Genomic DNA, 22,819 nt, shown 5'->3' on the forward strand with positions numbered 1-22,819 from the left:
CTAACAAACTGAGGTCTTTAAAGTAAACAAACAACAGAACGAAGACTTGTACTCAAATCTCGCAGCAGACGCCAATGAACGAGACCTCATCATATGGGCTGGAGGAGTGAGGTAAGGATAAGTAGTATATTTTGAAACTTTAAAAACTTTCCAAAAGTGTAAAAATTTGACCTATTTGGTAGTATTTTGCTTAGTAGACACATTGTTATTTTATTTCCGTATAGAGTCCGAGAGAGTGTTGTTCAGTTTTGTAGTTTTACCAAGGAAAACTGCCGTTAAAAAATTAGTGACAGTTTTGTACTTTTCACCCAAAAAAGGTAGTGTACAATTATTATCGAAGTACACATACTGCAATGTATCACAGGTCAGAAAAGGGTGCGTAACATTTTGATTGTTTGCCAAATACACTATTATTTTTGCTAAATTCTTTTATATACTTTCTAATATTCACGAGATTTGACTTTTAAGCAAAAAATTGCATGTTGTTATTTGGACTCGTTTCTGCTTGGGCTTTAATCCCAGCTGGCAGTATTACAAGTATGAACTGTATTGGCGTTGGTTAGTTGTCATATTGAATTTAAAAAAAAAAATAATGTTGCAGCATCTCTTTTTTCATTCTGCAATTTTTTTCCAGTATTTGATTGAGAGAGATCTAGAGGTTTATTATGATACGATGCATTATTTATGTACAATATAATATATTGTTACTCTGCATTTTATCAGTTTGAGATTAGCAGAAATAATATTCTGTGTTACAAAGTTCATTAGATATGACTCTATAAATTTGTGCACTTAAGAGAAAAGTGTAAACAGATTTATATTAAAAATATATAAGTACATAAATACACAGCATGAGAAAAAATCTATTAAGCCCATTTAAAATCTTTGTCATAAAAGATGCTGCTTATTTAAAGAATATATGAATAATTTTCTATTAATTAAGTTTCATTGAATTTTAATGTAGATTGTTTACTTTGAGCTATTTATTAGATTTCTAAAGTTGACTGATAAAATATTTTGTTTTTGTTGCCATAGGAACTGTCTTCATTTATAGCCACCAAAACATGTAGGATCATGTATAATCTGGTAAAGCCACCCTTTATATACAACAACTGTGCTATTTATCTTTTTACCTGACCTGAAATAAATTTCTTTGTTTGGGGTCACCCATTGGTAATTGTCATAGTTACGAGATACCTTTTTGTCTCAAATTTTGAACTTTAAAAGATTAGTCTTATATTTACTGTAGGGAGTTGGCACCCAACCAGTAAATTATTTTATTTTATTCTTGTCTTTTCATAATTGCTCTTTAACTGTAAATGTTAAATTCTTTAATAAAAATTTAATAGTACATTGACCACAGTTTAAAACACAAAGTCTCTCGAGATTAAGGATTTTTTAAATAAAAAGACCATTGCAGTATGAGGACCCATTGTGTTCTTTGCTTTAAACCCCAAATCGCAAGGTATGAGTATTTTTTGGTTGCCTTTTTTCCTCATAATTTAAACAAAGCAGAATTCAAAATTTCTAACTTGAAGGAAATTTTGCTGTCATTTCATACTCATGTATATGAAAATATGCAAAATAGTCAGCAAAAAAATTATGTTTCATATTTTAAAAGCTTTCTGTACACTTCATTTTACCTCAAAACTGTAAAATCTTTATGGTATATAAATAACTTTTTAATGATTTATCATACTAGAGAAAGCTTTGCCGATATGTCAATGGTTTCCAGTGGTAACTTCAACAATAAGTAAAGCTGTTAAACGACATTTCTCTACTTTACTGAAGAATAATACATGTTTGACCTCTTGTCAATAAAAATTTTACCTGAGAATGTTTATATATCTTTGGAAGGCCCAGAATTTTGTGCATTTAAAATAATTTATTGGGACGAAATAAAAGTCATCAATATTATGGCATATTTGTTTGAAATTATTTTTATTTTAATTTTATTTTTTAAGCAAAATTTGTAAAGAGGATTTAATATAAATTCTGGCATTGCAGATTTAATAAGTGCTGTATAAAGTAATTTAGACTAGATTTCCAATTTGATATAATACACAAATAAATTGTGAATGCAAACACCAGCTCATTTTACGTCATTCGGCTGTACTCTTTAAATTATTTGACATGTACATTAATTGACTTTGTGATATTCAGTGATTTTTGTTTAAATATTGGATATATATTTCCCTAGCAATGAGAGAAACAAAGGAGTAGCACATAAAATAGAAATTGCAATTTAGTGTGAATCTATGGATATTTTTCACTCAGTATGGATATCCAATAATTCCCCATCCAGATAATTTTCTGGCCCTCTCTTGAAATAATAGGTTTGTAGTATTCCTGCAACTGTTGAATGATTTGAATCTACAAAAGACAACAATTAAATCTTCTCATGTGCGAACAGTTTCAATTGACTAGCTTAAAAAAAAATTCTGTAGAATTGCTGAATCTGCCAGTGTATAAATTGTCTCTATATAAGATGATTGATTTCACCTTGTTTCATTGTTCATTCTACTTTGGGACCTAGGCATCGTTATAGCAACCCAGAATTATTTATGCATGCCTGTAGTTGCACACTAGTCAGGTTGTCATGGAAATGGCCAAATTCACAGGTATATTGAACAGGTATTGAATACCTAATAATAATTTGATTTGGTGTAAGCTGATAGGAGTTTTGTGTCCTGGGACAATCAGAGGAAAGGGAAACTGGTATAGTGTTAGCATGGAAACAGGCTGCAGCAGAATTAGCTTTTATTGATAGATCCATACATTTATCTCTCCAGGCTTGAATAGTTAGACATACCTGTATAATTCTCCCAGGATTGAGAACATTAGAACAGGTAAAAAAAAATATCATTGAGTAAGTGAATGAACCAAAAAAAAAGTTGATTTAAAAGTTTATCCTTGGTAAGAAAATGTTCAAATATTGAAAATTACATGATTTTGAATTTTAGAATATTAAAATTTGTTGAATATATTTGAATAAGTTTTAGTCAAGCATTATACTATTTTAAAAGCTTGATTTTCTAAATAATGATTTTTTTTTTTAATTTGATACATGTACATCTTTAATAATGCATGTATATGAAGAGATTTTCTTATTAAAAAAAATTGATGATGGAATTTTTTTTTGCAGCCATATAAGCCATTCTAGAATTTCATCTTTAAAATGTGTTCATTATAACTTCCTTGTTGATTTATTAAGCCCAATTTTTTTAATTGCTAAAAAAAAATTATCTTAGATTACATATGCAATTTATTAATACCAGTATTTGAATTTCATCTGTTGCCACACAGTTACATACTTACTTCTGTAAAACAAAAAGCATTTGACAGTTCATTAAAGGAAAATAATTTCAGCATATGACACATAAATCAGGTCTTTCAAAAATTAATGTAAAAATGGTTCATGGTAGTTCATTAGCTGATTTGAGCATGCATAATATAAATTTTCATGAATTCAGTCATGTAGCAAAATCTTGTGAATGACACATCCTTAATCACAGATGATTTACTGCTAAGTTGTTCCATTTTCTTCTGTAAGTAAAAGGGAAGAAAAAAATCTAGTTCCTGTGAAACTGAAGTTACCAAGGAAACAGACACAAATTTTTCTGTAAAATAATTGTGACAGTATAAGTGATCTAAATAAGGAACTAATTGTTATTGCTGTAGAAAAAAAGGGCAAATGCATCTAATGTGAATGTCTAAATTTGTAAAATCCTGCAGTTACTGTATGTCTGGAACATTTTAGGGGGTAAAATTAAAGCAGGAAAAAAAATGAAGAGAAATTTTATTTATAACATTAATACATATACTAGTCAACCACTGAATTGGTAAACTCAGGCTGGACTTTTTTTCTTTGGCAGGGAAATGTAATGAAGATTTTAAAGAAATAATTGAGAAGAATTTGGGAAAATGACAGCTAAGGTGAAAGTTCGAACTCTAGATGCAATATGTGCAAAGTTAAAATCGATAAATGGGGAAGAACATTCTGAAATCACACTTAAGAAGGAGGAAGATGGTGCACCAATTACAAATGAAGATGCTGAAAACCATCCAAACGATACTTCTGTAGAACTAGACAATGCAAAAATTCTCAAAGAAGTGGAAAAAGAAAACGATGGAAGGTCATCAAGGCGGAAGAGCAGGAAAGCTTCGGCCCCAAGAAATATCGCTCAGGTCAGGGAAATACTTGATAAGTTTGAATGTGCGGACGACGGTGATGAATTGGCAGGGTACGAAATAAACAATCAAAATACTGACTTTCCGCCTGAAGTCGAGGAAGATACAAGTTTGGAAGAAGATGACAGTTCGTCGAGGAAGGAAGATTTATCTAAGTCTGCAGAGTCAGAGAATAATAGCCCTGTATCCGTCAGTATTAAAAATTCTTTCCACAGTCGAAAGCAGTCACGAAAACCCCGCAAGTCAACTCAGGCCTTCAGCAACAAATGCAACATTAATAGCAACAGCACAGCACCCCTTGATCTCTCCATAGCCAAGTCAGCAGAAGACAGCAGCAACAATGCTGAAAAAGATGTTCAGGAATCGAATCAGTCTAGTCACGTAATGCAAACTTCCTGTGATCAGAGAACAAACTCTAATGTAGACTCTGCTAATAGTCAACCTAAACCAACTTCTCCCAAATTCAAAGTCACAGAAAAAACAGAGAAGCAAGAAATGACAGTATTAAAAGATTTTGCCGAGTCTACGATGAACGAGTTATTATCTATGTACGGTTTTAGCGGAGGTTCCGCGGAGTCAGTCATTCCACAAATTCCTTCCAATAACTTTACGTCTAATCTTATTCTTCATGAACAAACTTCTCCCGATGTGCCAAAGCTGCATGTTAACAAAGCCATTCCTCCCCTTGTCTCATCAACTGTTGTCGCAAATAATGTGGTAACCACTTCCCCTCCATCGCTGACCTCAGCGGAGAAAAAAGGCATCTTTACCAACTTTGTCAACCAATCCCCCAACAAAAGCACCCAGCCTCCCAAAAACATCAAATCACCCAATGTTGAAGGTGACAATGCACATGTAAAAACATTTGATTTTGATGTCTTTTAAAATTAAATCATTTATGCAAATTTTTTTTAACAATTTTTGCATTGGATAACTTAATATGAAGTATATATAAAGAATAAAATTAGGGTTGGATGAGTTTTGCTGTCATTCCTGGATTAGAAATCAGCTTCCTATGGTACATTATTTCAGTCTTATCCACAGTCAAACCCTGTTACAAAATATCAAACTTTGACAGATGGTACACCCCCTCCCCACCCCTAAAAAAAAATTATATCTATGAAATCAAGATATTTGTGGTAAAATAATCAAAGAAAAACTACTTGGGACTTGTTGACATTCATTCTATTTGAGTTATCAATGTTTGAGATACCAAAGTTCATACTGCCTTTAATTTTAAAATGTACCATTTCATACATTGAGAGAAAAGTATCAAGCAAATTTAAAGTGGTATTTTTCCAGTGGAATTAAATTTAACCTTATGTAATTACGTATATTTCATATGCTTCATTTATTAGCAGGAGAAGAAATAAATGTATCTGAAAATAATTTTGTAGTAAGTCATATATTTTGACTTAATATTTTATCAATTTGGTCTGAATACATAATCATGTAGTCTTACTTACTTAAAGAACTACAGCTATTGATTCAATATTTCTTGTCAAAATTTGTTTATTGATTTCAATTTTCTTTTTCATGACAAGTCTAAACAAAGTGCTGTTAAGTCGTAACACACACCAATAAATGAAGAAAAAAAATATTCTTGGCTAGGGTTCTGTATAAAATCTCTTTATAACCCCAACTATTGAACCATATTACCTTGGCAACCCAAAACATTCTATTGTGTAGATTTCTTTTTAAAAGACTGATTCTTAGTTCTGGTCAAATAACTTTTTCAAAAATACCCAAACTTGTTATTTAAAATAAATCCATTTAAAAGCCTATTTACAGACTTAAAATCTATACAGCTTGATTTTGGGTCAAAGACGATAAAATAACACTAAAGCATGGGATCTATTCAAGCATATAAGAATTATGTGAAATATAAAAAAAAAACAGTGATTGGGAAGGCTTATATTTGTGTGTAATATTGAATTTCTTGTAGCATTTAATTCTTTTAATCTTAAGAGCCCAAGTCGTAAAATAATTAGGAGATTTTAAGATATTAATTTGCACACACAATGTGTCCAACTCATTGTATACAGTCATCAATTATTACAAATTTGACAAATGCCTGAATTCAGGTCTGTAGAAGGGAAACTTTGTTTCAAAAGTTTTAAGCAAATGTATGCCTTTATTTTGTTTTAATTCAAATGGGACCTTCAATTTAAAATGAAGAGAAACTTCTCTTCACATAAAAAGTTGATAGGATTGCATGGAGGGATGAAGCTTTGAGCTGAAATCATGAGAGTAAGGGTTCTATTTAAAGAATTTCACACCAGTCTTGCAACCCCCACCCCCTTCCCAAAATAAAAAAGTTTGGTTAATAAAAGTTTCTTTACAAATATTTGAAAATACATGTAATTTCATTTATAAGGTGTTGCAGTGATACCTTATACCAGATGCCAAATCAAAAGGCTACATCTCAAATTTGTTAGGAAATTACTGTGTTAAAAAAAATTACAGCAGTTAAAATTTTGCCAAGATAGGATTTCATAGCATTTTAAGAAAATCTTAACAATTTCTGCTTTAATTAAATTAAAATCATGGAAATTGAACTCTCAGTAACATTTAATTTACAAAAAAATGGGTTATCAGTAAATATATAAGGGACAAAAATCAAATTATGACTCATACACTTATGAACATGCATATGCTGAACATGTAAATGGAAAAATATTCCACACATGAAATATTTTTACAAAATTAGATCATTAAAATGTCTGATATTACATTTGTATAGATTTGTTTTATTAATATAAATTGTTTTATATTTTGTGATCTCAACATGGGGTTGTTAGGAGATTTCTAGAATGCATGAAATATTTATTCTACAGATGGTAATTGAGAGATCGAAATTTAAATAACTTTGCTTAACTGTTGGATTGTTTTTTTTTTTTTTTTTAAAAACATACATGTTCCAAAATTAGCTGCATTTTAAACTAAGTGTCACATTCATTGAATTTTATTTCGTCAGTTGCCAAAAAGTGAACAATTTTAAAAGTATGGAAATAACAATTAAAAAAAAGAAAAAGAAAAAAAATGAAGAAAGATGTTTTTAAAATTCATAATTAAAGAGTCCTTAGATTTATCAGTTCAGCTTAAAAATCATATCTGTGTTGTTAAGGTATAAAAGATCTAAATATACTTTAGATTATACTGGTAAGTTCAAGCAGCTAGTATAAAGTTATACCTTTTGAAGTAAATGCAAGATAATATTGCTCCTCCCCTGGTGGATCTCCCCCCCCCCCCCCCAATGCCCATTTAGTAGATGCTCTGTCTAGGGACACAACATGACAGATTTGAGCAAGCAACCTTCTGGGTCATTAAATTGTCATTCTTTTATTTGCCAATTTTTGAATAAATCTTTGCTTATGAAAAATATCTTTGAAGCAGTCCTTACTATTGCCTTTAATTAGTAAGTGTCCAGAGCATTCAAATTGTAGAGATCGAGGTTACAGTGTAATTGCTCTACTGGTAGCCCTCCTGAAAGAAAAAAAGGGGGGGGGGGGCTTCTTATAACCTTTCAAATTATTTGTTCCTAAAGATAGGTAGAGAATTTTTTTGTGTGTGTCCTTAATAATAAAGTATGAAATATATATGGTAGGTATCTTATGTTGTACCCAAAGTGTGGGGTTGAAGTTAATACATGCAAGAAACAATAAATTCTGTATTATAAGTGAATACATGTATTTTTGTTTCATCCTATTTTGATGATTGATAGGTATTGAAATACTTTTTTTTATTATATGAATAGTTCTAATAAGTATAATTTAAGAAACTGTACATGTATTTGGGGATGGTAAAATCACTGTATATGCACTTAATGCAGCATGCATGGAATCTGTTGGTAACTCTGACATCTCTAGTTGCTTGAGAATTTTAGTTTAAACAGTATAATTCCTTAGGCACTTGTTATAATGATGTTTAAACAAAATGAGAATCAAGGAGGGATATTAACTTTAGATTCACAAAGTTCTTTTTATGTTTTTTAATTGATTGTTTGAAACAATGGTTTTGTACAAAAAAAATTGCTCGACTTCTCGTTAAGTCATTGTTCTCCACATAAGAGCACTGACGAGATTTGATATGGGCAGATTTTTTAATGATAAAACCCTTGAATTAGAATTCATTTTGAGGAGAGGGTTTTGATGATGTCAGGTCTTGAGATACTCTAAATCCATGTGAATTTCATTGTAAAATAGGCCATACTTAGTACTCAGATCCTGTGTGCAAGTATATATTTTTTTCAAAGAAAGTTTGACATTTAAGATTTGACGTGATAAAAAGTTTTCTACATGCAGAAGTTTGATAATTTGTAAATGAACCTTTCTTGCCACAGAAAAAAAAATCAATAGGCTCCCCCTTTCTTTTATCCCCGAATTGCTTTCAGGGTAGAATATTTATTTTTTACATAAATATTATTTGCCATTTTTTTCCTTTTCCTTTAGAATATTCTTATGTATTATGTAAAAAGGTAGAATTTTTCGGCCCCCTTTACTTTCAGTTGAATAAATTCAATAGCTCGGCTGTGGAGTTTAAATGAAAGGTTGCCAATGGCGCCTTCATTTTTCTGCAAAACCTGAGTAAGAATTTTGTTTGTAAAATGCGATTGATTAATTTTCCCAATAAGCATTCAATGATTTATCTACTTGAAGGACAAAAGGTTTATGCGGTTGCCAAGAAGACCTTTTTTCAATGTTTATCGTTGCTATGCTAGATGTGAATTATTCACTGAAAAGACCACAAAATCTTTAACCATTGAATAACTTCATATATAATTATGAAAGCATTTTAAATAAATTACCAAATATTGCACTATATGGATTGAAATTCTTTGAAAGCAATGGTATATTATACTAAAGTTCACTTTGATTTAATGACGTAATTCATCAATTTTAGTTTAAATATTCACAGAAGAAAAAAAATTAAATGTTGAATGTGTATTTCATGATTTGGTTGGCAGGGTTAGGGAAGTCTGTAATTATTACTGTTGTAGCTGTGGCATTGTGGCAATGATAGGAGGTAGCACAGAGAAAAGAAGGCTAACGGACAGGAACGGTCCGTTGGTTGCTGTGGCAATAGTTTAGTCGCGGTGGCAGGCACCTGTAAAATTTCTTCGATCTGTGTCATTGAATTATTAATCGAGTTGAGCAGATTTATGTGATATCAGATGTAGCATGTCCATATTATATTTCTTGGAAGCTCACCTTCCACAAAGCACAAGCTCCGAATCCCTAAAGCCTCTTGTCTCTCAGCTTGTCAATAACCAAATGACATATCCTTTGATTTCAGTAAATGAAAGATATTCTTTTTTTTCTCTCTTGTTTATCTTTTTGACAATTGTTAGCGGGTATTAATTGGCCTACTAAAGAAATGTCCAAACAAAGTATGTAAGATCGATATGTAAATTGGGACCCCAAAATTCACACCGAGATACTGCAATCAATAAATTTATTGATAAATATTGGTTTTTCTGTTTTATGTAACATGAAAATCGTTTTCCAATATCAAAGGTGTTTCCATGGCAATCAGGCTATTTTTCAATAATTTACTTAATGGGTTAGCTAGGTGGTTGATGTTGCTTGCAAATTCTTTAGGCTTTATGGGTGAGACAGAAAACAGTTCAATAATTCCTTTTAAAAATATAGATTTCTGATGGGAAATGGAATAAAACGAGCAAAAGAAAAAAAAGTGGAATAAAAAATGAAATATTAAGTGGAATTCAAAGAAAGCCTGAATTGATTTTATTTCTTCAGTTATCCATGACACTTTTCACAAATCTAAATATTCATTTAAGCCTCTATAAAATTTCTGGATTTTGTTATCGTTTGTCATACCATAAAAACCTTGGTAAAAATTTTTTTTAAAGTGCATGCCTAGTTAACCTGAAATGCAAAGTTTTTCTGGCTTACTTATCAACTTTCTCAATATATGATATGTACATGGGACACAATTCAAATATTTGACCTTAAATTTTATGTTCTTAATATCCAAATTAAGTGGGTGGTATCTAGCTTTACCTGGATTCCATAGCAACCAAAGTTTGTCTTATCTTGCCTGCCCTAGCGACGTTATTTGATAACGTAGGTTGTTAAAAGTATGAATTTTTATCTAGCTATTTATGATTAAATGGAAAACTGCAGTTTTTAAAGTTCCGTCTGTTTGACGTTTTTAAGTCGATCATTTCAAAATTCCATTGTCGTGAATTTCTGATTCAAACAGAAAGCTTCTTATAAAACAACAAAACCTGAATTTCAGAAGTATTTCAAAACCTATTGTGATATATCAGGGTTTGTTAAAATCTGTTTGAAGTTAGTATATTTAAAAATTTGATGCATGATCTTTTCAAAAATCTTTTCATAAAAAATGTGCCTCCATATTGTAAAATGTGTGTGTATTCTAAATTGTGCAAAATTTGAAATTATAAAATAAACTAAAATTAAAAAAAAAAAAGACATTTGCAACCCAATTATCACCGAGCGCATGTGTTTGTTTTGATATTGTTGAATTATAATATCAATGAAATATTTTTTTTTGAACAAACTTGCGCTCTATAAATTTTTAAAATTTTGAAATTTTAGCCATTTTTTTTTTTTTGACTAGTTTGTAAATAAAAAGAAAAATTTATTTATAACAAATCAAATTTTCCACTATATAAATATATAATTTTCTTTTTTTTTCTTTTGCTAATTTTGAGTTTTTTAATAAGACTGTTATGAATTCGTTTTTTTTCAAGGAATGAAGAGATTTTTATTCTTAAAGACAATCAAATAGTAGAAGGGTATTTATATCCAAAAATTTATCATTTCTAATATCATATGACATATGGCTTCAAAATGGACCTTGGAAGAAGTCGTGAAAAAAAATTATAACACTACATTTCTGTGGCCTGATTTTGTAATTCATCTTGCCAGATTCTGAAGAGGAATATAACTGCATGTATATAAAGCTAATTATCTAATTCTTAATGACAAAAATGTCCCAAAATAATTTACTTTTAGCATAAAATCATGCGTTGTATGTAAATTTATGTTATTATACATTCATAAAGGTGATGTCAAAATGATATATATTTGAGAAAAGTGACTAGAAATTTCTTAAAATGACAGAAATAGTGTTTTTGGAGCCGAGAAAAAACTTCAGGAAGTTTTATTCCATTATCTGTCAGTATCAGTGATTGGTTAGGTCAATTTAAAAAAAACGACAATATTCGATTGTCAATTTTCTGTCTTAAAATTAGCTGAAGAGTAAAACTTTTAAGGAAATCCCAAAAAAATTGTAAAATAAGTACAAAAGAGGAAATGCAATGAAATAAATCTGAAGATTTTGCAGAGATGAACCATAAAGTTTATAGTAACAAGTTGGAAGGGGAGGGGGGGGGGGTGGTCCTTGAATGTAAGCTTCTGTGCAGTTATGGTTTAACTAAACATATGAGCATTGATGCTTTTAACACATGCCTTTACATAAGAATTTTGTGTAATATATCAATTATTTTTTTGCATCAGAAACTTTAGCATTGGTAATTTAAAATAAAAGATGTTTTAAAGCAAATCTTACAATCTCTTACTTTTTGTAAATGTCAGTTGCATTTCTGTCAGTTTGCAGAGTGCATACTCATTTCTCAGATCAAATTAAATGTGAAGTTTTAAGGGAAAAAAATTACATTTTAACAAAATGTAAGATATTGTATGCCTGTTCTGCACTGCATGCCTTCGTGATATTAAATTGTTTCACTAAACTAAAAAAAAGGGGGTGGGGAGAAAAGAACAAGGTGTGTTTATGAAACACTGATGTCCCCATATTGCAGCTTATGGGAAGATTTGAAGTTTTTCCAATGCAAGTCAAATTCAAGGTCAAGGTCAAAAAGTCACAATTAGTATGAAAGCCCTAGTACAAGCTATTCAAAAGTTATGGCTTAGGGCAAAGTTTGGGTTTCTTTTGTAAAAGTAGGTCAAACTCCAAGGTCAAGAGGTATTTGGTGGTACCCAAAGAAAGGTCTTTTCACAAGGTATACACCTATGAAATATGAAAGCCATATCCCCACCCACTCAAAAGTTATGGGCTAGGTTTTGTTGATAACAGACAGACAGAAAAACAGACAGACAGGACAAAAACAATATACCTCTGGGATCTTTCGATCTGAGGGCATAAAAAGTATGCTCCATCTATCATGCCTGTATACCCTGTATCTAAAATAGTTTTATTCATTCCTGATTTATAAATAAAACAAGATGTGTTGGTGATACACTGATGCCCCCCTATGGTAGCCTAGAGCTAGGGTTGAAGTTTATCCAATGCAAGTCAAACTCCAAGGTCAAAGGTCAGAGTTGTTGGTATCCAAAGGAAGATTGTCATAAAGAATACACCTGTGAAATATCAAAGCCCTAGTACTAACAGTTCAAAAGTTATGGTCAAGGTTAAAGATTTTAAAATGTGAGTCAAGCTATAAGTTCAAGGTCAAAAGGTCAAATATTTTTTAATTCATTTCAAGGTCTTGTCATATTGAATACACATCTGAAGTATGAAAATCCTAGCACCAATTATTCAAATGTTATGGCCAAAGTTAAAGTTCGGATTTTTTTTTGTGGTAAAAGTGGGTCAAACTCCAAGGTCAAGATCACAAGGTAAAATTTGGTGGAACCTGTAGAAAGGTCCTATCATAAGGAATACACCTCTTAAATATGAAAGCCATAGCCCCATCAACTCAAAAGTTATGGCCAAGGTTAAAGTTTTTGAGGACAAACAGACAGACGGACAGGGCTAAAACTATATATTCCTGAATCTTTTAATACAAGGGCATGAAAATGTTTTACCCTCATACAAATATTATTATAAAGAAAATGGTGCAGATTCAGTTGATATTTAATTGGTTCCTGTAAAATAACAGTAACATAGGAAAGTGGTAATATTTTCATTAAAGTATCTACTCAGATATCACAGGGGGGATAAACTGGAAGCCTATAATTAAAATGTTTTTGTTAATTAGTCCTGTCATTTAACTTGCCTATTATTGATTTATTATTGAATATTGTATTCCATACAATTCTCCGATATTAAAGTGTTCCTTTAATTGGCCTAGGATAATATATTGATGAAATTTATGCTAACAAAAAAGAAAAAGAGGTTTTTAGAGGAAATTTTGAATGATTAAGAAAGTTTTTTGAGAGTAAGCACTTTATAAGAATCTTGACACATTCTGGGTGATATATTGGTTTAAATGGCGTGTAGATGTATATGTCTATTGTAGATGCAAATTGGAACTAATTATTATTATAAAGTCTTGCTAAGTTAATTAAACACTAATTACAATAGTCTGTCTTCATTTTCTTGTTTGTTCACTAGAATTCTTTTTTTTCATTTTGATGATGCCCTTTATTAGATATGGTAGATCACAAGATCATGGGATTTCAAATGGCACTGTATTGAGTTTTTTGAGCTGATTTTATTGGTTTTAAATGTCATGTGTATAGCAGGCTTAGACTGCAAAAAAAAGATGACTTCTAATTCAACATATATCCGCTAGGCACCTAATAGCTGTTTACAACATTCTTCTTTTTCTGAGCCATCAAAAGTTTTCCTTTTGGTCAGATTTCCAAATTTCGACACTTTGCTGTAAATAAAGAAACAAGATTTATGGAGAATTAATTTACATACCTGAAAATGAAATGTAAAGTTTTGGTTAAAAATAAAATATTTATAAACAAAAATTTTATGCAACAATTAATGTCAGGGTTTATGGTAAGCATTTCCACTTTTGTCACTTGGTAATGGATAATGTTATAGAGTTTTGTGTGAAAATGAAATGTTTTTCCACAAATTGGCAATGTGTTTGTCCCACAAGTCCCCGCTCTAGGTGAGATGATGATAAAAGGTCAAAACTGTATGGACTTTGTATTGATAAGTCATTTGTTGTTTATAGTGTTCTGTTAGGTAAAAAAAAATTAATAACCTGCATAAAAGATTGAGTTTCATGTGTAGATTTGTTGTACAGTGAAGCTTGCATTATCCAAATGATGTATTTTCCGAAGTCTTGCCTAATATGATGTAAACGAAATTGAATTGTTTGAGATCTTGTTTCACCTGGAATGTTGACTGATCTGGCAACTTTCTATGGAACAAAAAGTGTCCAGATTAAATGTTTTACTATTATATGTTACTGCTTAGGGTTTTATTTTTTTCAGTGGTATTTCTAAAGGGGAGAAAAAATAACAGCATGATTTTCCCATGAAACTTTGGTTATGCAATTTCTTTAATTTCCTATTGATTGCAGAGGTTCAAAAGAGAAAAATTAATGTTTCATCTATTAGATCCCATTTTTTCTTTCAAATAAGTAATGCCAAGGCTTATCCAAAATTATATTTAAGTGTGCAAATGCAGGTACTTGTACCTCTAGCAGGAAGTTCTCAAAAAGGAAGTTGAAAGAATGTTGCAGGTGGAAATTTGTACCATTTCACACCTCTATACATACAAGTATGTCTCACTGTTTTGACATACTTCTTGGAATGGAAAACCAAGGGTTGCTACTTTGTATAGCATCCGACAATCAAACACAGGTGCATGCATTATAAAAAAAAATTTCAAATCAAGATATTTATGAACTTTTAATTTTATACATCATATACATACAGTTACATCAACTGATGTAAGGGTGGACATACTCATTATTTATTAGGGGGGGGGGGGGGTATGTTATACTTTTTAAAAGTTACGTAACAGCTGACTTAACCTTTTTAGTCGTATGTCTAATGTTTTAAATCATTATCACCATTAAAATTTGTACTTGATTTGAACATGAATATGAGTAAATAAAAATATTTAAATATTAAATGTTGAATTTTCGTTTATGTGATGAACTTTGATAATATATTACGGTGAAAAAAAAAATCTTTAAAGGTAAAGATTAATGTGTTAGACAGAAAGGAAAAGTATTTTCTTTGGGCTAAAGATAAACCTATAATGACACTGAAGTGTGAAATTTGTCTAAATTTCAAAATTTTAATCAATGTGGGATTTTTTTCCTTCTAAAGTTACTGTATCGATAATCTTCATAACATTCTATAAGGTCTCAGTCATTAATTGTCCTTATAATTCCTCTTATTTAAAAAAAAAATCAATGAGTTTTTAATTCACACAAAGACATATTTATTTCTTGGAAGTAAAGAAGTAAAGAACTACTAAGGGTATTTATGATGAGTAAACTGGTAATAGATTAGGGGCAGGGGGGGGGGGGATAGTAGCTCTAGTTGAAATAAGCACAAAAAATGTTCCCACTTCCAAAACAAAGAAGAAAAAAAATGGGCTTTTGTTGATCTACAATCTATATCTTTTTTTCATGTCGATCTGTACTTTAGCAGATTTTGTAAATTTTTTTGTAAATTATTAGATATTTCTTTCACGTTTTGATTCCTTTGTGTGACAATATCGACATGATCAACATGCTACAGGTGCAAGAGCATCATTAAGATGTATTTTATGTACAAGCTATTTTACAAAATCTTTGGGGGAAAAGTTTTATCTTCTTGCATTCTTTTTTCTTTATTATTCTGTCTTAATTAGATGAAAATTGACTCGGTAAATCATTCTGTCATATAATCGTGTTTTCATAATAAATTAAAAACCATTTAATGAATTTGTTCTTTGGCCTTTTGTTATTTTATTATTTTCTTTGCTATTCTGATTTTGAAGAATTATTCAAATTATTTTTCTATGTTTGGGGCAGAGAAAAAGTTTGAGTTAAAAGTAGACAAATTCAAAATTTTCTGAAAGATTTCCATTTACACAAATTTAATATTCAAATTTTAAAAATTTGCAATTAAAATTTCAAGAAATTTATTAATTTCTTGACATATTGTCATTTAGTTATGTGCTGATGTTGATGGAAGGTTTTTATAATTAAAAATATACAAGATTTTGTCATTTTCTGTTGTTTCAAGAAAATTTATTTTCCAAGGTGTCAAGGGGTTTGGTATGAAAATTAGTTTTTCACATTTGATGTATCTTTTTTACAAAGAAAACTTCTGTGAAGTTGAAATATTTATGATAATGAAGATATACATCATAAATTGAAACTTTAAAAAACAAAGGATAACATTTCTTTCAATAAATGTTTTATATAATTTGAGGATTTTTTTTTTACCTTTTATTTTTGAAAACATTGTCAATCTTGAGAACAGTATCAGGTTTTTGAAATTCTGCCAAAATGGACAGCATTGAAGATTTATTTCACTTTTATTCACAATTTAAGCTGTCATTTAAAAACAGAACAGTTTTTCCTCCAGAAACGACAGTTTGAACACGTAAAAATGTACATAATCTTCTATTGTTGAATGCTGTCCAAGATTTAAAGGGACATGAATTTTATAAAGAAAAGTTTTCAAAAACAGTCAAATATTAATCTTTTGAAAGATCAGAAACTTGAACGCTTTAAAAGAATTAACAGAAATATAGGCAAGAAATATGTGTGATTAATAAATTTCTCAATATTGAATACTTATGTTGGAGAACAAATGAAACTTTTAGGTATATAGAAAATTAAAAGGCAATTGCAAAGTTTTCCTAATGGTTAAAATTTTTGCATATTTTTGTGGTCTTAATTATACTTTGTTATTAAAAACTTTTTTCTTTTTTAATTAATGAACGTCAGTAAATTCACTCTGCATTTTTATCATTTACATGTATTTAGAATTTTTTGAGAATATGTGGTTTTCAGAGCTATTTAAATGCTCCAAATATACTCCATTTTTATCAACATTTGCAAGAGAGAATATAAGATTTATAATTTGTCAAACCTAAAAATATTTTTACTACCAAAAGTTTATGATAAATGTCCATAAGGTGGACATATATATATATATCATGGTACCATATACATCTTAGATAACATGAAACATAAATATTCCTTAATATTCAATTTTTTTTTTTTACAGTTATAAAGGATGATAAATTTACAAACAGTGCAGCCTACATCAAAGCCGTATTCAACAACCAGAGTCCTGGTTCCCCGAGCCCAATCAAACACCCAGGACTTCCTGACTATTCCAAATACCTTAAAAGGTAGGATTTTGTCCCCCACCCCTAAGCTGTTGAAGGGGGGAGGGTGTTGGATTGACCTTGACATTATGTCGTATGCCTGTACATCCCCAGACTACCACATGCATTGGGATCAAGGTCTCTTCCCAGCTTATCACAATTTTGCTCAAACGTGTATCTATAAAAGTTTAGTTCCTTCTTTGCTTAGAATGCTGCATTTGACCTACATTTTATATTTCAAAGTACAAAATATCAGTCAGTTTTTGCTTCAGAAGCTACAAACTAACCATTACACAATTGCTGTTTTTGAGGTCAATATAATAATTTAGCCACCTGAGGAGTACAATCTTCACCAAGCCCAATGAGCCGAGGTGAAGATCGTATTCCTTAGGTGGCTAAATCATTGTATCTACCCCAGAAACTGTAATACTTATTTGTTTAATGTTTGTCTTGTAGCTTCTGAAACAAATGCAGTGGCACCAATTGTAAGATTATGAACTGTAAGGATATATTGCTATATTGTAGGTTTAGCAGTGGTACCGACTGTAAGATTAAGTACTGTAAGGAGCTGGGATACAGGGAACACTTCCACTGCATGGACTGTAATTTCCGGGTCTTTGTTAAGAAGGAGGAGATGGTGCGCCATTACAAGTGGCACCGTAAGAGAGAGGAGTCCCTCCAGCACGGCTTCATGCGGTACAGTCCCCTAGACGACTGCTGTCAGAAGTATGGTAGCTGTACCCACAATGGCCGCCAGACCCACTACCACTGTCTCCAGGTAATACTTCCTTGTCAATATCATCTACTGTAAATCAATCTTTATTTGGGAGAACTTTATTTTTTCCTATGTATACAAGACAAATTTGCTTGCAAAAATTTCATTCTCTCATATTTTTATCTACATGAATATATAGAGCAATAGTGAGATTTTTTTTTAAAGTATCATCATTAGGATAGCAAATTCATAAGTCACAAAAATCATGTTTCTTGAAAATTATATGCTGGACAGTACTTTAGCTTGTCAGTTATATCAGCAAACTATTCAAGGCACCTATGTACATGTATTTTTGACTTTACCATTTATTTTCTTAAGCCTGGATGTGATAAAGTTTACATCAGTACCTCCGATGTTCAGATGCATGCTAACTACCACAGAAAAGACTCCGCCATCATACAGGAAGGATTCCAGAGATTCCGCGCCACAGAGGATTGTGGGACACCAATGTGTGCTTTTTACGGCCAGAGAACAACTCACTTTCATTGTAGAAGACCAGGATGTAACTTTACATTCAAAAACAAAGCAGATATGGGTGAGTTTGAGTTATTTTACCATCTGTAGTGTGTTGTGAAAAAATATGCTCTGAAGAAAGGGGAGTAACTCTGTTCTGTTTTTGCCTCAGAAAAACATAAAACTTATCACCAGAAGGATGAAGTACTGGGTCGTGATGGATTTAAGAAGTTTATGAAGTATGAACACTGTGGTTACATTGGATGTAGATATTCCAAACTCAGTAACCATATCCACTGCATCAGGCCAGGTAAGTGTTTAAAAATCAAAGCACCAAAAAATGATGAATAGTAATAAAATGCATTTTAATTACCAAGTTGTTCTATTCTAATAATCTTTTCCACTATTTTTCAGGCTGCATTTATGTTCTGCATTCGACTGCTCAATTATTTTCCCATAAGAGAAAGCATGAACGGCGAGATTTTGAAACTGCCTACAGAAAATTTCGAGAGGACAGTACTGACATGGATTCCAGTATGCAGTTTGGGGGAGGTGTAGTGGGAGAAAACTCCTCCTTCACATCTAGCCCCCTTAGTCACATGTCTCTACCAATCTCAATTAAAACAGAAATCACAGAGGATGATTTTAAGGAGGAGAGTTGCGACTCCAAGATCCCGATGTCAGAACAATCGATGGAGGACAGTAATTCTGATGTGAAAAGTCTAAAGTCTGATTGTTCTGACACCAAAGATATTTCTCAGTCAGAGGAAGAAGCCATGGTTCTGTCCAAACATGCAGATCAGCTCAGCGGGGAGAAACTGAACGATTCCCTTACCTTACCTATACCAGGATGCACTGCTGTGGGGGAGAGTCCAGGTGCAATGTCTACCCCGATTAAGTCTGAGACTGGGAACGCCATCATGCCAAATGCAATACCAGGGATGAAGGAGTCCTCTCCCAAGGTCCCTCTTCCAATCTCTGTCCCTCCCATGCTGTTATCCAAACCCTCCCCCAACACCCAGGAACGCAAGGAGAGGGACGAGTCTTGGAAAAACTACCTCATCAGGTAACTAGCAATATTAATATAAAATGTGGGAAAGCAGAGCTACATTTGTCTAATATTCAAGAATAACTACCTTTTATATGTACCGGTTGTATAATTCTAATGACTTTCTGTTGACAGATATACAGCCAATGACCCCTGTAACTCTCGCTGTCAGTACCTGTACAAGGACCACTATCATTGTAGAGTAGACGGATGTCTGGTCTTATTTAAGTCTAAAGATGGAGTGAGAGAACATGCCAGGTAGGCTAATCTTCAAGGATGTGTAAATGTATACTGCTTCTAAGAGACATTTTCTTGTGTGTTTCTTAATTCCTGGTATTAAGATCATTTTTTTATGTTTTGTAGATTTCATGAATTACAAGATCGTATTACTCCTGTGGCCTATACTATGTATACAGAGACTGAGGCCTGCCCAGAGAATTGTCAGTATAGCGGTAACCAGAGACACTACCACTGTATATGGGTAAGGGGTACTAATCATATGGACTCTCATTCATCATTGAATTTGTTTCACATTTGTTATCTTGTGCTGCAATTCATTTTGCGATATGTTGATCAGAATTAGCCTCACTTAACTGATGAAAGTATGAATTCTTAAAAATAAATCAATGAATTCTATTGTAATTGGTGAAACCTAAACCGTTGCTTCATTTATACTATCCTTTATTTCAGTCTGGTTGCACCCATGTAGTACCACATGAAGGCCCCACATTTGGCAGACTAGAACACTACCGCATTCATGAGTATGCTCGAAGCTCTGCTGGAAAGACATACAAGACCTCACCAAAGTCAACGGAGGATACACCAAGGAAGAGGGGTCGACCTCCAAAGTACCCCCGTAACACCATCCCCGTCATCCCCAAAGTAGAACTCACAGAGTCTGAGATGCTGAATTCTTCTGGTGAAGACCCAACAGTTATCAATGGATTCAAGAAGTTTGAAGAGAACAATCCCTGCCCAGATGAGTTGTGCCTTTACAGAATGAAGGAACATTACCACTGTGCTCGCCCTCGCTGTTACCAGGCTACTGATAGACTAGATGTCCTAAACCTGCACGCCAAAGATTTCCATAGCTTTGTCACCATTTACGAAGGCTTTGAATTCTTCGATAGGAATGTCAATTGTCGCAGACCTCATTGCCACAACAACAAGGCTAATCGTCATTTCCATTGTGTGAGACCTAAATGCGATTATTCCTTTGTCCGTCACAGCACCATGATACAGCACAACAAGAAGCACGAGCAGACAGAGACCCCCAGCACAAGCAAAGAAGATCCCCCTCTAATCCCACCCTCAGAGACCATTTCCACTGCTGGCTTCATTCCCATTGCCCCAGCAGATGCAAAAGCTATGATCAAAACATCAGGAACATTTTATCCTTTATCAAGTATTGCCTCAGGACAGTCAGGTCAGATGCCTTCAGTTCCAGCTATAGATTCCACTATTTTCCACCCAATGTCAGTTTCTGGTGCACTCACTGCTCTGCCCATGGTATCGGCAGCTATTGCTCCAACCATGTTATCTCCAGGGCTGTTAGCTAGTGCAGGACACCCTCTACCTTTGGCAGTTCTTTTGCAGCAAGGTGGAAACCCTATTCCACAACCAAGCTGGATCGATTTGAAGAACAAGATGCATTATGGTTTGGAGCAAAACTGTGGTCGACCATTTTGTAAGCTCAAGAAGAAAGACCATTATCACTGTTTTGAGTGCAATCAAGCTTTCTCTGACATGAACAGGGTGAAGGCTCATGTATCTAAACATGGATTGAAATTTGGCAAGAATGATACCCAGCCATTAATGGGAAAGACAGCTTTTCCCATAACCATTGCACCAAAGCCTGATCAAACACCAATGGCTACAAACCAAGATCACGTGACCTCTGACCCAGAGAAAGGGTCAGCCCAGGAATCTGACGATGAGCATAATTCATTGGAAGGGGAACTCAATGCATCAGACTCTCTTAATCTGAATCCATCCACCTTCTCCAATCTTATCGCCAAAGCTCAGAAAGCTCACTCCACATCTGATCTTCAAAACAATAACTTAGATGCAGATGATGATGAAGATGGAAAATTGGTTATATCTGAGGCTGAAGGTAGCAATAATATTGAAGAGGAGACAATGGATGAGAACAGCTTTGAGACTTCAGCTGATGACAGCAACATGTCGGAGAACATTACTAGCATTTCTAAGAGGTCAGGAAGAAAACGAGTGAGAACCAAACATAATGATTTCGTCGACAGCGGTGAAATTGTTGTCAAACAAAGAAGGATCAGTAGTGGTAGTGCCAGTAGCAAGAGCAACAAAGACGACAGTATTCCTGATGGATATATCCGAGTCAGACATAAGGATGACTGTCAGTTTGTAAAATGTGCCTATCGCCAGGGAATCACTCACTTCCACTGCAGACGTCCAGACTGTGGCTACAGCTTCAGTGATCGATCTCGCCTCATTCAACACACACTGAGGCACGAGAGAATCGATAGTCTCACTGGCGGAGAGATGCAGCAGTTCAGAATGAACCAACCCTGTGGACGTGACGCCTGCGAATTCGAAGGCAAGGCCTCCCACTTCCACTGTCTGAAGTGTAACTATAACTGTACAGACTCCAGCAAAGTCCTCACTCACCGAAAATACCACGCCAAGCTGGATAACATCAACTCGCAGGGATTTCAGAAGTTTGGAGTCGGTGATAAGTGTGAGGTTGCGAAGTGCCCCTATGAACTGAAACAGACCCATTACCATTGTATGAAGTCTGGCTGTAACTATGCAGTGCTGGGCCCCGCTCAGATAGCATCCCACAACATCAAACATGCTAATGACTCTCTGTAGAAAATGCAAGTTTATGGACAGTTTTATAAAACTTCACAAATTATTTCACTTTGTTACTAAATCAACAATCATGGACTGTCAAATTTTTATTTTTCCCCCCTTGTTTAAATCAATAGCATAAAAGCTAGATTTGTCATATATTTTAGTTTATTTTTCATCAAGTATGTTCTCTCTCAGAGTCTGTAAACATTATTGTTTTTGATATATGATTCATATTGTCAAAATTATTTATACATGTGTATATTGCACCAACATTCCTTTTTTAGTACATTTCCATGCCATAAACATTTTTTTTGTAGCATAATCAGTATTACTATATTAACTAGGTCATTCCAATTAAGGTTCATTCCATGTACATTTTTTATCATCACACTTTTTCTGATGGCAGTTAATTCAGTTATTGAATTCAGTTTTCAAGCATTTTCCTGTGATATTCAAAGCAATGTTGATAAAACTGCTGGATATTTTTT

The 22,819-nt window shown here is 32.8% G+C and overlaps 1 protein-coding gene across 2 annotated transcripts; it reads left to right on the forward strand.

The window, feature by feature from the left end:
* Positions 1-35: 35 nt before the first annotated feature.
* On the forward strand, positions 36-22,819 carry LOC134252249 (zinc finger protein castor homolog 1-like). 2 transcript variants are annotated; one of them, XM_062734684.1, is made up of 10 exons: positions 36-111; positions 3,876-5,032; positions 17,121-17,247; positions 17,749-18,001; positions 18,317-18,533; positions 18,624-18,761; positions 18,866-19,517; positions 19,635-19,757; positions 19,863-19,980; positions 20,190-22,819. In XM_062734684.1, exons 2-10 carry the CDS (start codon positions 3,925-3,927, stop codon positions 22,347-22,349), a joined length of 4,896 nt encoding a protein of 1,631 aa, XP_062590668.1. In that variant the 5' UTR covers positions 36-111; positions 3,876-3,924; the 3' UTR covers positions 22,350-22,819. The 2 variants fall into 2 exon arrangements, with proteins under 2 accessions (XP_062590668.1, XP_062590676.1); XM_062734692.1 differs by lacking the exon at positions 36-111 and adding an exon at positions 174-375.

Source organism: Saccostrea cucullata, unplaced genomic scaffold (genome assembly GCF_032062105.1).
Source record: "Saccostrea cucullata isolate Sc308-1 unplaced genomic scaffold, CSIRO_AGI_Scuc_v1 ctg1, whole genome shotgun sequence".
NCBI classification, from domain to species: Eukaryota; Metazoa; Mollusca; class Bivalvia; order Ostreida; family Ostreidae; genus Saccostrea; species Saccostrea cuccullata.

Excerpts from the sequence above, each read along its gene's own strand:
- LOC134252249 (XM_062734684.1), top strand. The coding sequence starts at position 3,925 with ATGACAGCTAAGGTGAAAGTTCGAACTCTAGATGCAATATGTGCAAAG. Across the intron at positions 5,033-17,120 it reads CAAATCACCCAATGTTGAAG|TTATAAAGGATGATAAATTT; the intron begins GTGACAATGCAC and ends TTTTTTTTACAG. Across the intron at positions 18,002-18,316 it reads CCCACTACCACTGTCTCCAG|CCTGGATGTGATAAAGTTTA; the intron begins GTAATACTTCCT and ends TATTTTCTTAAG.